Source organism: Conger conger, chromosome 17, assembly GCF_963514075.1.
Source record: "Conger conger chromosome 17, fConCon1.1, whole genome shotgun sequence".
Classification (NCBI taxonomy): domain Eukaryota; kingdom Metazoa; phylum Chordata; class Actinopteri; order Anguilliformes; family Congridae; genus Conger; species Conger conger.
The window spans coordinates 31,782,603-31,797,602 of record NC_083776.1 but is presented as its reverse complement, the minus strand read 5'-3'; the positions used below and the strand labels follow the sequence as shown (position 1 = coordinate 31,797,602).

Genomic DNA, 15,000 nt, shown 5'->3' with positions numbered 1-15,000 from the left:
CAAAGAGCAAATATTCTTAATTGATTTAGAATGGATAATAGATTGAATTGAATTTGGTTGGCAAACAGTCACCTCAGTTTCAATTTGTTTTGTGCTATCTCAGCTAGCAAACATACCCTTGTAGTCCATTGTCGGCACAGCTGTCAGTCAACCAACATTTTACAAATACAAGTAGTAGAGGTGGGCAGTTGAGAATCAGCTGTGAAAATGCTCCTGGTCCATTGTAGTGATTTGTTAAACGCTGGCATTAAAACAGCTGTTGTGACGGTGGTCCAATAGGTGCTTGCCTGCTGAGAGGGGAGTAGGAAATGTTACTATGAAAGGCAGTTACACAGACAGCCGTACACCAGAGCAAGTGAGGTGAACAGGAACTGTGTCACGGTGCCAGGGAGGCAGGCTAGTGACCAATTACTGGCTCTTATTGGGTCATTGGGCTTTTCTGTCATTTGTGGATGGGATGTAATGTAAATGGTATGCAAATCCCTGAGAATGCCCCAAGAGTGTGTTTTGCCCCTGCCCATTCAACTAAATATATCCGTGAATCTAAAACATCTAGTGTCACACCAGCAGATGCCACGTACAGTACTGGTGACTTCAAACTAATTCCTGTGTCAGTGCTTGTGTGTCTGTTGTGTGTCTGTTGCCCCCCCCTCCCCACCCACACACACACATAGAGTCTCTCTCCCTCTCTCACACACAGTGCCCTGGTGTTTGCTTGTGATGCAGTGACAGTATGGTGAGATGTGTGCTGTTGTTGGTGTGTAAACTAGCCATTGTGCCTGGTACACTTCAATGGCCCCGCCCCCATGTAGATTCACTTGACCACAGGAATCCCTCCCACTCGCCTTTCCACAGCACTTCATAAAAACATTTTTTCACTATTACACAACATGGGGTAATGGGTTATTTAAACGACTAAAGGCTTGAAATGACTTCCTGCCCCTCTCTCCTCCTGCTCTTCCCATGTTTCTCTCCTTTCCTTTCTCTTTTCTTCTCTCCTGCTCTCTCCACCTCCTCTCTTCCCCCATCTGTCACTTTCATCCCTCTCTCCCGCTTTCTCTTTTCCCATTCCACCCTCCCCCCCTCTCTCATTGTCTCTGTCTCTCCATCTCTCCCCACCCTGTCCGTCTGCATAACGGGACCATGGACACTGTGTTGTGACTCAGCTGTTGAGCAGACAGTACAGGATTAGGCAAAGGGGAATTGTGGGTAGGATTAAATGTGGTCTGCGCTGTCCCTTCTCATTGGAACAGAGACCGCGAGCATGCCCCGGAGGGGTGCGGTCAGGGTAGGCACGATAGCAAACTCTTCATAAAAATACAACTACAATACAACTAGTCAGCTATTGTCTATACATATTCTGTCATGTTTATATACACAACACTTTTCTGCATTGTGTAGTTAAGTGTCTTTTGTCATAGAAATAGCAGAAATGTGTGGTAAAGTTTGTGGCTTGGCACTGGTTAGGTCACAGCCCCGGGGCCAGAGAATGTCCTGTCCATGACCGGCGACAAAGGCCAGATCTTTTGGCTCATTACATCATTACATAGGTGACAGTATCAGACAAAGTTTGTTATATTTATAATGTACCCTGTATAATGTACCCCCATAAGCCTTTTTTGATATTTGCAAAGGTATCTCCTGGCAATACAGCATCCCGAATATGAATTTGCATTTGAGAGCCGTGTGCCGACCAATGTGTACTGTGCTGTCTGTGTTTGGATGTGTACAGCTCTCTCTGTGTTTGGATGTGTAGAGCTCTCTCTGTGTTTGGATGTGTAGAGCTCTCTCTGTGTTTGGATGTGTAGAGCTCTCTCTGTGTTTGGATGTGTAGAGCTCTCTCTGTGTTTGGATGTGTACAGCTCTCTCTGTGTTTGGATGTGTACTGCTCTCTCTGTGTTTGGATGTGTACAGCTCTCTCTGTGTTTGGATGTGTAGAGCTCTCTCTGTGTTTGGATGTGTAGAGCTCTCTCTGTGTTTGGATGTGTAGAGCTCTCTCTGTGTTTGGATGTGTAGAGCTCTCTCTGTGTTTGGATGTGTAGAGCTCTCTCTGTGTTTGGATGTGTAGAGCTCTCTCTGTGTTTGGATGTGTAGAGCTCTCTCTGTGTTTGGATGTGTACAGCTCTCTCTGTGTTTGGATGTGTACAGCTCTCTCTGTGTTTGGATGTGTACAGCTCTCTCTGTGTTTGGATGTGTACAGCTCTCTCTGTGTTTGGATGTGTACAGCTCTCTCTGTGTTTGGATGTGTACAGCTCTCTCTGTGTTTGGATGTGTACTGCTCTCTCTGTGTTTGGATGTGTACTGAGCTGTCTGTGTTTGGAGCGCAAAGCCAAACGCCCCCTTGTCTGTGAAACCTGATACCGTCTCAGAATGGCTATTTTCTGCATCCTTTCATTACGATCATCTCATCTGGGTCCTTCAGCGCCGCTGTGTGTGTTTCTGGAAGTGCAGCACGCCCATTCCGATAAGGAGTGCAGTCCTTACTGCACTGGATGTCTTAACTCTCTGCATGTGGACTGATTTCAGGCATCCTGCTCCTCTGGCCCAGATCTCTGTCTGTTTCTCACTTGCGTCTGTCTGTCTGTCTGTCTGAGCAGAGCAGAACAGAGTGGGTTCAGGCCGGGACGTTTTTTTCAGTTGACCCCTGATTCACTCCGGCTGTCTGAGCCTCTGGATGTCTGAGTTTCTGGGCGTCTTCAGTTTCTGAGTTTCCCCGGTGTTTTGATTTCCCTCAGGAATACCCACGCAGTCCAGTGCTGTGTGAAAATGCAACTGCTGAAATGCACTGTAACAAAAGCATTTTTTGTTACTGATTGATTGAACAAGTAGGCCAAGTGGGAAGCAGAAGAGGGTGGAAGGGGAGGATGGAAGACAGAGAGAAGAGGAGGAGAGAGCAAGATAAGATGAGATGAGAGAAGACAAAGGCAAGGGGGGGAAAGGCAATCACTGGAAGCTGGGCTGGCTGCTGTAGTGTGTGTGCAGGTAATGTGCAGGGGGATCTGTGAGTTTCCCTGACTGATAGACACAAAGACCCTACTTACAGGGGCTGAGAGAGAGATGAGAGGGTGGAGAGGGGGATAGAGAGGAGAAAAAAAGCATATGAAAGGGGGGGGGGGGTAAGGAAATGGCAGTTGGGACAGGAAGTGGAGGGTGGAATTTGGGGTCGTGTCCCGGAGAGGAAGTGACTAGCGCTGCTGCTGCACTTCCACACATTGAGGGGACAGGAGGGTACACTTCCTGTCTGCGTCTGAGAAGGAGCCCGCTGCCATCAGGAGGATTCTGGGAACTGCTCAGAACTTCTGGGAACTTCTATTTCTGTTTGTTTCACACCAAAACACACAGGTGCCTATTGGCGTCAATGTACCAGTACAAAACCAGTGCACGCCAATATTACCAACCAGCAGTAACAATCAGTAACTACAAGCCGACTGGGATTCCTCCATGTTCCACAGTGGCCCTAAGGCTCTGTAGGGAACGGGCACCTGTGACCTTGACCTCTCCATGGGTGAAAACATGCGCTCTTGGCAAGGACATTGTGGAGTGACCCAAAACAGTAGTCTGAGTGCAGTGAATACAGAGGCCTTTCTTTGGATTTCCCCTGTTGTTAAATTTGGGTTCAATTACAGAAAACCCCAGTAATGTAAATGTTTGTAATGTCATAATTAGTATCTCATGTTGCTTATTTGTGTAACGGAATAACTAGTGTTGCTGTCTACATTGCTGTGATGCTCAAGGTTACCTTATTATTTGAACTTGGTGTTTTTTGGATGTTGCTTTGGATGAACGCACAGTGAATAAGCACAAATGGCGATGTAGATGAATGTAAAAGGAATGTTTATAAAAGTGGTCAGGCTTTAGTGCTGTGAGCGCAGGGCCCTTGATCTCTACCCCCCCCCCCCTCACATACCCAGCCCTTCTGTGGGGAGACAGAACTGTGGCGCAACGCTCCAACTTCCTCTGAGGTCCCCACAAAGAATTCTCAGAACAGAGGGGCTTTTGGGAATCCACAAGGATGCAAGGAGGTGTGTGTCTATGTGTGTGTGTCTGTGTGTGTGTGTGTGTGCGCGTGCGTGTGTGCATGTGTGTGTATGTGTGAGAGACTGTGTGCATTCTTGTGTGTGTTTGTATGTGTGAGAGACTTCTGTGCATCCCTTCGTGTGTGTGTGTATGTGTGAGAGACTGTGCATCCCTGTGTGTGTGTGTGTGTGTTTGAGAGACTGTGCGCATCCCTGTGTGTGTATGTGTGAGAGACTGTGCATCCCTGTGTGTGTATGTGTGTTTGTTTTTGTGCACTTGTATGTGTGCATGTGTGTGTTTACATGTGTGTGAGACTGTGTGTGTGTGTGTGTGTGTGTGTGTGCCTGCGGGTGTGTGTGTGTTTGTATGTGTTAAGTGTGTGTGAGACTGTGTGTGTACATGTATTTGTGTGTATTTGTGTGTGTGCATGCCTGCATGCGTGTGTGCATGTGTGTGAGACTGTGTGTGTGTGTACATGTATTTGTGTGTATTTGTGTGTGCATGCCTGCGTGCGTGTGTGAATGTGTGTGAGACTGTGTGTGTGTACATGTATTTGTGTGTATTTGTGTGTGTGCATGCCTGCGTGCATGTGTGCATGTGTGTGGGACTGTGTGTGTGTGTGTGTGCATGTGTGTGAGACTCTGTGTGTGTGTGTGTGTGTGTGTGTGTGTGCATGCCTGCGTGCGTGTGTGCATGTGTGTGAGACTGTGTGTGTGTGTGTGTGTGTGTGTGTGTGAGACTGTGAGTGCATGCCTGCGCGTGTACATGTATTTGTGTGCATTTGTGTGTTTACGTGCCTGTGTGTGTGTGTGTGTGTGTGTGTGTGTACGTGTATTTGTGTGCATTTGTGTGTTTACGTGCCTATGTGTGTGTGTGTGTGTGTGTGCGTGTGTGTGTGTGTGCGTGTGTACGTGTATTTGTGTGCATTTGTGCGCGTGCGTACACGTGTGCGGGTGGGCGTGGAGACATTAGTGCTGTGTTGCGCTGTGTCTTTCACAGTCCCACGCAGCTCAGGAACATTGTGACACCAGTAGTAACAGATTCCCACTAACACAGCAGGGAAAACGCTCCCTGTTCTGTGTGCACTTGGCTTCTTTCTGCTTCTATTTTTAGTCCTGTACTTTAGAATATTAAAATCAGTCGCTACACCAGACATAATCACATCCTGTCTGCTTCTTTGGTCTGGAACAGCTTGACAGTCTGTCGAGACAATTGCACCCACGTACACACACACACAAATGCTTGTACATGTGCACATGTACTGTGTATGTTCATACATGAACATGCATACATGAACAGAAAACATATACAGATACTGTATATGCACACATACAAACATGCACTAAAGCATATAAAACATACACAAAACATGTAAAGATATGTGCAAACATACACCCTCATACAGATACACTCACGCAAAAAACACAGATATATGCAAACATACAGACACACAAAGCAAGTACACAGACATATACACATACGTGCTCACACACACATACAGGTACACAAACGGCAGCATTAGCTCCTGTGGCTGTTGGAGTGCTGGGACAGAGAGCAGCACAAAGGCACACAGAGAGATTACTGGGCGAAGCACATTCACTGCAGACTGGGGCTGGATCCTGGGACCTGGGGCCTGGGGCCTGGAGCCTGGGGCCTGGACCATGCCCCAGCCAGCCTCCTCTGCCCCTCTGTCTCATTCACAGGGAAAATACACACACTCATAACCTGTGTGCTGTGCTAAACACGTCCCTGAGAAGTCCTGCTGTACACACACACGCACGCACGCACGCACGCACACACATGCATGCATGCAGGTTCACAGACACACGCACAAACACACGCATGCATGCTGGTGTGCAGACACACGCACAGACACATGGCCTTTCTCCCTACCTGCCTCTCTCTACCTGTTCCCTCTTTACCTGTCTGTTTGCCTTACCGATGTGAATGGCTTCCTCCGGGTTGTTCCTGGGTGAGGGGTGAGTGCTCTCTGCCTCTAATGGAGAACGCAGCGCAGTTAGTGCTGAATGAAACTGCTGACAGATGGGCTGTTAGCTGGGAATAAGCTCAGTTAAAATTCCCCTGGAGTCACAAGTCATTCCTATTCCTGTATATGTGGATGTTCACTCTAGAGTGGTGCACTCTGCAGCAGTCATAACACAGCCAGTGAGCTGCCTAAACACCTGAGACAGGAGAACTGGGAGGGTCAGCAAATGAACAAGTCAAACAGGATGGAAACATCAAATAGTTCTAGACCAGGAGTGTAACTTTCATTCAGTGGCCAATGTAGGCCTTGGAAACAAAAGTGTGTCTCCTCCTTAGCCAATTAAATACTTAAGTTAAACACTTAAGTGTAGGAAACTCATTAAAAAGCAGCAGACACAGCGGCCCTCCAGGATGTGAGTTTGAGATCCGTGGTGCGGACTCACCACACACTCAGCTCCTTCACTCCCTCCGTCCTCCCTGCTTCTCACCTAAAGAGGATCCGACTGATGACAGGATTTCACGCCGCCATTACCGCACAGAATATCCACAGCGCTGGTCACCTGCAGGATTTTGAGGCACAGCGAGGCATCAGTGGAAGTGTTTCAGCCTCACTGGGGCAGGGAGACGCAGTATCTGCTGAGTCTGGGGAATCTGTGCCGGCGACGATCAGCTCCCAGCATGCAGCTGTGATGGGTGCTCAGATCATTTACCCCTCTGGAGCCTGCATCTGTGTCTAACTCCCCCCGAGCGCTTGTGAACGAGGCTAAACCACACTTTGAGTGTTCAGGCCTCTTTCATTACACGTCTGCTGCTTAGGAGTGGGACTCCGCAAAGCGTAGAAACGCGAAGCAAATGTTCGTAAAGGAATCAGAAAGAGAAACGATGTTCTGTATTAATTCTGTGGCTCGGGCCACCCGCTGCTAATGAGCAGATGAAGCGCAGAAGATGTCTCTGCGTTTGAGATATTTGTGGAGATGTTTTATCTCTCTGAAGGCCTTCCATGCAATTGGGCTGTTTTTTTTTTTAACACAGTCACACTGTAATATCCATTCTTGTTCTGTTAATGCTCTACGCTCGGATGTGGGATCGGTTGCTGGTTTCCCTGGGAGACCATTGTCTGCTGGAAGTGGGCGGTGCTGCAGGCTGTCACGCGGAGCTGCTTCCTGTAATCCACGCTGTCTCTGGGATGCGGCGTGGCGTGGAGAATTGAGCTCTTTAACACCCCACGGGCTGGAAACTCACTAATCCCGATGTACTGTGTATCGCAGTGCTTGCACATACAGCGTCTCTCTTACTTTTGTAGTCTTATGTATTTACTTACTTACCTTGACTATACCAGGAGTCCAGAATATGCACTGTGCGAGCCCTGGGTGAGGGAATAGGCTAAGTAATGTGGTCTAACCTTAGAAGAGCACCTGGAGTTTTTGCTGTTTTGGAGACCGGTTGGGTCCTCCAAGCCAACACAAGCTGTTTATTTTACCTCATCGCTGGCTTTTTTTAGCGGCCGCTGTGTGTGAGTGTGCATGTGTGCGTGTGTGTGTGTGTGTGAGGTGTGTGTGTGTGCATGTGTGGTTGTGTGTGTGTGTGTGTGTGTGCATGTGTGGTTGTGTGTGTGTCGGTGTGTGTGTGCGTGTGTGTGTGTGTTCGTGTGTGTGTGTGTGTGCATGTGTGTGTGTGTGTGAGGTGTGTGTGTGTATGTGTGTGCATGTGTGGTTGTGTGTGTATGTGTGTGTGTGTGTGTGTGCATGTGTGGTTGTGTGTGTATGTGTGTGTGTGTGTGTGTGTGCATGTGTGGTTGTGTGTGTCGGTGCGTGTGTGTGCATGCGTGTGTGTGTGTCGGTGTGTGTGTGTGCATGCGTGTGTATGTGTGTGTGTGTGTGTGTGTGTGTGCATGCGTGTGTATGTGTGTGTGTGTGTGTGTGTGTGTGTGTGCGTGTGTGTTTAATACCAGCCCTTTCATTAGGAGTAACCATGGGGGAGGCCTCTTCCTGTTGCTGCTGGCCTCTCAGTGCGGGCAGCCGTGGGGGAAAACGCAGTGGAATGCGACGCTACGTCTTGGGCCACCGTGTTCCCGTGGTTACGTAACAGCAGCGAGACACACAGTGGGTTTGGAGCTTGTGGCGCGGGTGACCTACAAAGTTCCAAAGTCTACCCTCGTGCCCTCGCCCGCTTCACCGCGCTCTCTCGCTGCAGTGTGCGAGGATTCAAAGGCTCGTACACACAGGAAACACGGACAGGAAAGCGCACAGATGCGTGTGCGTTAGGGGCTGAGGGCTGCAGGGCAGTGCGTGTCCTGTTTCACTGCCTTCCTCCTGCCTGGCTGCACTCAGAGCAGACGGGCACACGGTGTTCTCCGCTCCCGTAAATACGCTGTCCGTGGACGGGAGGGGGGAGGAGGAGTCAGGTGTGGGACTGCTTGTTAGGACATTTGCTAAACACATTATGGGTGTTCTGTGACATACATCTTACTTGGAGTTGTTGATACACCAGCTCAGACCGACTTTCATCTCTCTAATTTTCCTCTTTTCTCTGAGTTTCAAGCGCCTAAGTGAATTTACTCTAAATGATAACGGCCCTTACATCCATCCAAATATTTTACCTGGGTGTTTCAGAGAGCAAGCCTTCCAGCAAGGAAACTCTGATCAATCCGCGGTCCGTGCCAGCCGCCTGACTGCCAGTTCTTTCAGAGTGGCGGGGCGGCAGTAACAGCTGATCCTCATCTCCGCTGTTTTGGCTGTGCTGTCTGCCGGTGGGCGGCTGCCCTGCGGATTTACGGAACGTTGGCGGTGCCACACGGTGTCGACGACAGCCCTCTAATTACCTGCCTGCTCTGCATCCAGCTCTGGCCAATCAGCTGGCCTGACACGCATGCGGGGCTTCTCTACGCGCTCCCCCATTGGCTGCGGCGCGAGCAGGAGTGCAGACGATTGGCCGTTCCATATTTGGCAGAAAAATGGGGGGGAAGAGCACATTATAAAAGAGATCTTCCCTGGAATCTGGTCAAAAAGAGAAAGGAGTGCAGCCAGGCAAGATAATGAGAGAGGAAAGGAGGAACAGGGGGCTTTGTGAGACCCAGATATGGAATACAGCCAAGCGTATATTTCTGAGCAAGAGGGTTCATCATTGTTCTGCTCCACTAAGCCTCGTAGTGTTTTTATACGGGCCATGAACCTGCAGTGCAGTACAGTATCGCCTGTGAATGTTCTGACAGTTCAGCAGTTCTGCCCTGTTCTGACCTCTCCATTCGGGTGGAAGATCTGATTCTCGCTGTAACTCTTCTGTGTCATTTCATAATTGGTTCCTGGAACTCTTTATCTGGTCCCAGGAGATGTACAGTAAATGCAGCCTTGTTTCACTTTTCATTCAGCAGAAACTGTTTAAACGTCCACGTGTCTGCTGTTGATACCAAAAGTAAAACCGGCACAAGAACTTCTTTCACTCTGTTGATTCTTCTTTATTTTTTACATTAATTTAACTGTTCGATCTCTCCTTGCAACTTTTTTCTTTTCTATCCAATGTCTGAAGAGCACCAGAGGGACTTCACAGTTGGTATAGGTGGAGTAGTAATACCTGTTGTCAAACAGTCAAAAAGACTACATTTTAAGCATAAGTGCAAAATTTTCACCCTAGATGTTTTCCTATTGTTTTTTTGTTCATTTTCAAATAAACAATGGATTTAAGGGAAATATATATCAGCCAAATGCAAACTTAATTTCCCTGGTGGGGAACTTGTGGTTTGAGTGGTACACAGAATTTTGGGAAGTATATTTAGTGCCATAACTTAAAACAACATCAGACAACAGTTGGCCCAGTGTTGGCCTTACACTAGCATACAATGAAACGGTACTCATGAGAAAGATTCTCAGATGCAACTGTCAGTTACAGCAGTCCTCCTCTTCAGTGCTCCTGTGTGAGTAGAGTTTCTCTCAGTGAGGTTTAGTGTGTGATGTGACCTTCTCTGACGCACACTGAGTTCAGCTAAGTTTGGTCCCGATGAATGACTGCAGTATCTAACCTCAGGGTCTCCAGACAAGCCCAGACATATTTTGTTCCAGTTTCTTTTTCTAAGTTTTATGTTTAAAATCCCAGTATTTGACAGATTTCACTCCATGTTTGTTTAAAGACTGACTTCATCAGTGCAGTATTACTTATTACACATGGGAATATGTCCGTTGCTGCTGCATACGTCTCTTATGAAAAGCACACTTACAAGAAATCTGTGACTCACCGCTGTAACAGATGTCTTATTTCACTGTAGTTATGACTGGTTCAGTCTTACTCACCGGAACCAGAAGGACTGTTTTCCCCTCAGGTACAGAGAGATGTGGCCCTGAAACCCCGCCCACACCATCCTTTAACTGCTCAATCTTCAGCTGTGGACAATCTGCCCTGAATATTTTTACGACATGCAGTGATCCGCACACAGGAGGAGGGACTTATTACTGTGGTTTTATTCATTTTACCAGCAGAAGCTCTTATCTAGAGTGACTTACTTACAGGGCCATCCAAGGGACAATGTGTGAAGCTCATGTCAGAGGAACAAGAACAAGAGACAGGACACCTGTGACAAAACAGTGAACCGAGTGAAGGAGAGACCCTAGATATAGCCATAAATATACTAGAGCAGCTGTTTACAATGTACACACAGCATTTTACAGCTCAATTGTCTCATATCATGTGTATGTTTTGAAATATGTTCCGTGAAAATGACTTCCTCCTCAGGTATGACAGGGTGTCTGGATGCATTACAGTGCACCGCTGCTCCTGTTTAGTGAATGAATCAGCAGGGCCTGCCCCACACTGACGCATAAAGAGCAGTGAGGTTCTGGGCACGTTCACCAGACACAAAGTGTGAGTGATGCACAGCAGAAACGAGGGTGAGCAGAGGGCTGTAGGGATGGTGACTGAGATGGTGATTGTCTGAACGTACTCTGCGATACGTTACACCACCGACCTACCTGCCCAACCGGCCTTGTGCAACTCAGGGAGGAGGAGGGGGATAGGCCAGGTCTGCAGGTTGATGGCCTGGTCCCGTCATCTCATTTACAACTTATCGATGTAAAGCTGGTGTCTGCCATCGTAGTTTTTGTGTTTTTGCCAACTGTTGCGTATGCTGCTTGGACTCTGGGAGTCACTGCTTGCAGTTATATTAGTATTAGATTTTAGTCTGTATTTGTTTTTCTTTTGTTTGTGTTTGCCTGTATTAGCCTGTGTCATGCTGTATTAGGCTGCCTGAGACTGTAAGCAATGAAATTTGCGAATTCACGAGCTGTTGAATGGCAGTTTGTCTTGCTTTGTGAAAGTTCAGCTGGCTTAGTGAACGATGGGAAATCCTGCCCTTTCTGGGAAATGCTGCATCCACACTCCACTATGTCTGCACAGGATGGGCTGTCAGCTCATTAAACTAACCCACAGATTCACTATCTGAAGTCTGAGAACTGCAGGAGAGAAGAGACATGCTTGTTTTTACAGAGTGTTGCATCTATCAGATTATTATCAGCAGGCTATTACAGTTCTAAATCACCCAGCAGCCATTTCTGCATAAGAGTCTGATCCATCCATACAGGAGCCTGACAGCGGTCTGTAGGACCTCAGTGTAACAGCGGTCTGTAGGACCTCAGTATGACAGCGGTCTGTAGGACCTCAGTATGACAGTGGTCTGTAGTATCTCAGTATTTGAGTGGTCTGTAGGACCTCATTATAACAGCGGCCTGTAGTATCTCAGTATAACAGCGGTCTGTAGGACCTCAGTGTAACAGCGGTCTGTAGGACCTCAGTATGACAGCGGTCTGTAGGACCTCAGTATGACAGCGGTCTGTAGGACCTCAGTATGACAGTGGTCTGTAGTACCTCAGTATGGACAGGAGCCTGACAGCGGTCTGTAGGACCTCAGTATGACAGTGGTCTGTAGGACCTCAGAATGCCAGTGGTCTGTAGGATGGATAGGGGCCCGTTGCAGCTGTGCCTGTCTGTGGGAAGCCCTGTGTCCCGGGGGGGCAGGGAGGCAGAGATGGTCCCACATGAGAAGGGGCTGTTTGTGTGATCACTGTCATTGTGGGTTATATGCTGGGACCTCTCCTCTTCCAGAAATAGCGCTCCGTCTTCCCCAAACTCCTCTCCTGTCATTAGACATCCAGGGAGACCAGATGTGCTGGGGAGGGGGTTTGCCACAATGGGGGAGGGACACACACGCTCGCACACAGACACACACACACGCACACACAGGTTTCTCTAGTGGGTGTTGATTCATAACCTGATCATAGCCATCCACACTCACTCCGCTAACACAGAGCCCTCTCAGGACAGCACTGAGCCCTGGGAGCTGTGTTCACCCGGGGAGCAGTGCTCAGTAGCGCAGTGTGGATGTTAGCTGTGCATTAGCCTGGCATCGCACCGTGGAGCCAGTCTGCGGGAGCAAAGCCATCGGACAATGTCTGTCACCACCGGCTGCGGTTTGACGCCACTTGTCCGCATCAGCGGAATGTTTTATCACAGAAGTGGTGATGCTAATTTGTCCGCGTCGTTTCAGTTTGAAATTCAAGCTACCAGGCTACCAGTTCTGGATGTTATTTTGAGCAGACACCAAACACAGCTTTGTGGAAATGATGAAAGACAAACATTATTTTTGTGTTATTTTTCCCCCTCCCTTTTTACAATTTCCCTCCCTGCAGCTATGATGTAATACAGACTTCCTTATTGACATTTTTACCTCAGACGAAAATTGCAGCTGAGTGTACTAAATCACTGTGGGAGAACAATGGCAGGGTGCTTAGCTGCGTGAGTGTTTTGGTCTGTTTTTGGACTGATATCCAAGGTTGTTGTTTTCTGCGGTTCCACAGTCCAGGAAGTTTTTTCCTGAGCTTCCAAACCTTGCTTGAATCTGAAGAGCGCCTTCTGGTTGCCTGGTTGACTGTGACTGAGACACCTGGTGGTGAATGTGGCTAACTGCAGGTGCTAATTATTGAAGTAATTGAATGTGTATCTCCTGTGATTAGATTGTAGATTACTTGTGTGTTTTTACATGATTATTGCTGATAACCTGGATTTTGGAAATTGCAGTTGCAATGCTGAATTAGATAATGTGCTTGCTGTCGTCTTTGGGGTTTTATGTAGATTGACATTTTGTCATTTGTCCATCTCCAAGAAAAGAGGCAAATTCTGTTTACAGCACGGAATGTACCCTATATTTTAGGTTAATTAGCTTCTGAAACTGGAGAGAATGGATTCATCAGCCAGTCACAGCCGTGCTGTCAGTCACTTGTCAGTTGTATGTGTTTGTTTGGGTGTGCATTTGTGGCCCAGATGTTGCTTCACCTCGTGATTATAGTCTGAACTAATGTTCTGTAATCATGTATCTGCAGTGGATTTGGAAGGTGTTCTTCGATAGGCTGCTTTGTGAATCAGGTGACTATGGCCTTCTAAGAGAGGGACTCTGCCCAAATCCAGAACTAAAGAGCCTTTCTGTGTTTATCCCTTCACCCTAAAATCTCAAAAAGGAGATTGCGATGCAAATTTACTGTGTAATTCCAATTGAATTTCGTATTCTCAAAGTGTCTGGATTCTCTACAAGAGATTATCTCATTTTGGATTGAGTTCTGGGTGATACTTTGAGGGATTGTCTCAGGTTTTCTCTTGCTGTGCAACTTTGGAGCGTGTCTGGGAGGTGATATGACTGGGTTCAGAGGTTGGGGCTGTCTTCGGATGGTTGCAGTAATGTTTTGTGTTTGACTGTCAAGTTTGATGTATTTAACAAAATAAAATAAAGTATCTCTCTTTCTCTCTCTCTTTCTGTTTGCCAGACTTGTCCAAGAACCGCTTGACAGATGTTCCCTCTGAAGTGTGTCACTTTGTCTCCTTGGAAACGCTGAACCTCTATCATAATTGTATTAGAAGTGTTCCCGACTCTGTCATCAGCCTCCAGACTCTCACGTCTTTAAACCTAAGGTAAGAGCCGTTATCGCCACTGAACCTGAGAACAGAGAAGGCGGAGAAACATTCGCAGCGTGCCTCATTAAACCTGGAAGCTCACGGTATGAGCAGAGCCATACCTCCTCCAGTCCTGAGATTCCTCCTGTCATGTGTACAAAGCCTCCATCTTCTCCTGCCGCGCGTGGGGAATTTGAGCAGAAATGTGAAACGCCTCCTTTTTCTATCGCACGCCGCCTCTCCCCTTGTCATCTTTTGAGTTTTGCTTTGCTGTAAACTTCAGTAAACTTCAGTAAAAGCGTTTCTCCTCTGCTGCAGTAACCGTTTCAAGCTGTGCCAGAGTGTCAGGGCCCACGTGGGGAGGGAGGAGTGCTTTTGCAGAGGTAAAAGGGTCACGCTGGCACGTTAATGCTTTAAACATCTGTAGGTAAAGGAGCGGGGTCAGAGAGAGGTGTGGAACGGGGAGGGGCGTGGGACGACAGGGGGTGTGATGGGGGGGCGTGGCCTGTGGTGATCGTGATATGAGTAATATTTGGACATTCCAGCACCCCTGAGGTAGAGGCTAGGGCGGAGAAAAGCGCTTAAATGGAGGGAAATCTGTTACCCTGTGGCAGCAGTCATGGGCTCTGGGCAGCCACAGCCCTGTGGTGCCAGCCCTACCACCTGCTGTGCCAGTCTCTGCCCAGAGCAGGGAACCTCTGTCCAATCCAAATCCGGCCCTGGTTTTCTTTCCTCCCAGGAAATTGACTGAATATTTAGATCTGCTGGAATGGTGAGACTGTCATCATACCTAACTCCGAGGTAAAGGGAGGGTGGAAAACCAGCAGTTGTGGAACAGGGGCCAGGAGTTCAGATGGGCACAAGTCTTTGTTGTTTTAAAACGGATTGGAAGCCGTGCCCATTCGGCACAAACTCGGCAGGAGCTGGTCAGGATTTTGATGTGGGGGTGTGGCAGGGGAGGGACATGTTGAAGGATTAGGGGCATGTAGGTACAGGGTTTGAGTGGGTGAGCCTTTGATTCATGCTGGTTTAACAGACTCTGTGAGAGGTGTTGTCACTGCAGGGCTAAAC

The 15,000-nt window shown here is 48.0% G+C and overlaps 1 protein-coding gene across 2 annotated transcripts in view; it reads left to right on the top strand.

The window, feature by feature from the left end:
• Positions 1-15,000, top strand: part of LOC133116959 (leucine-rich repeat and calponin homology domain-containing protein 1-like) — a 56,233-nt gene that overhangs the window by 6,405 nt on the left and 34,828 nt on the right. For both annotated transcript variants that reach the window (XM_061226996.1, XM_061226995.1), the window contains exon 2: positions 13,803-13,947. In XM_061226996.1, coding sequence (XP_061082980.1) covers positions 13,803-13,947 — 145 coding nt within the window. The remainder of the gene's footprint in view (positions 1-13,802; positions 13,948-15,000) is intronic.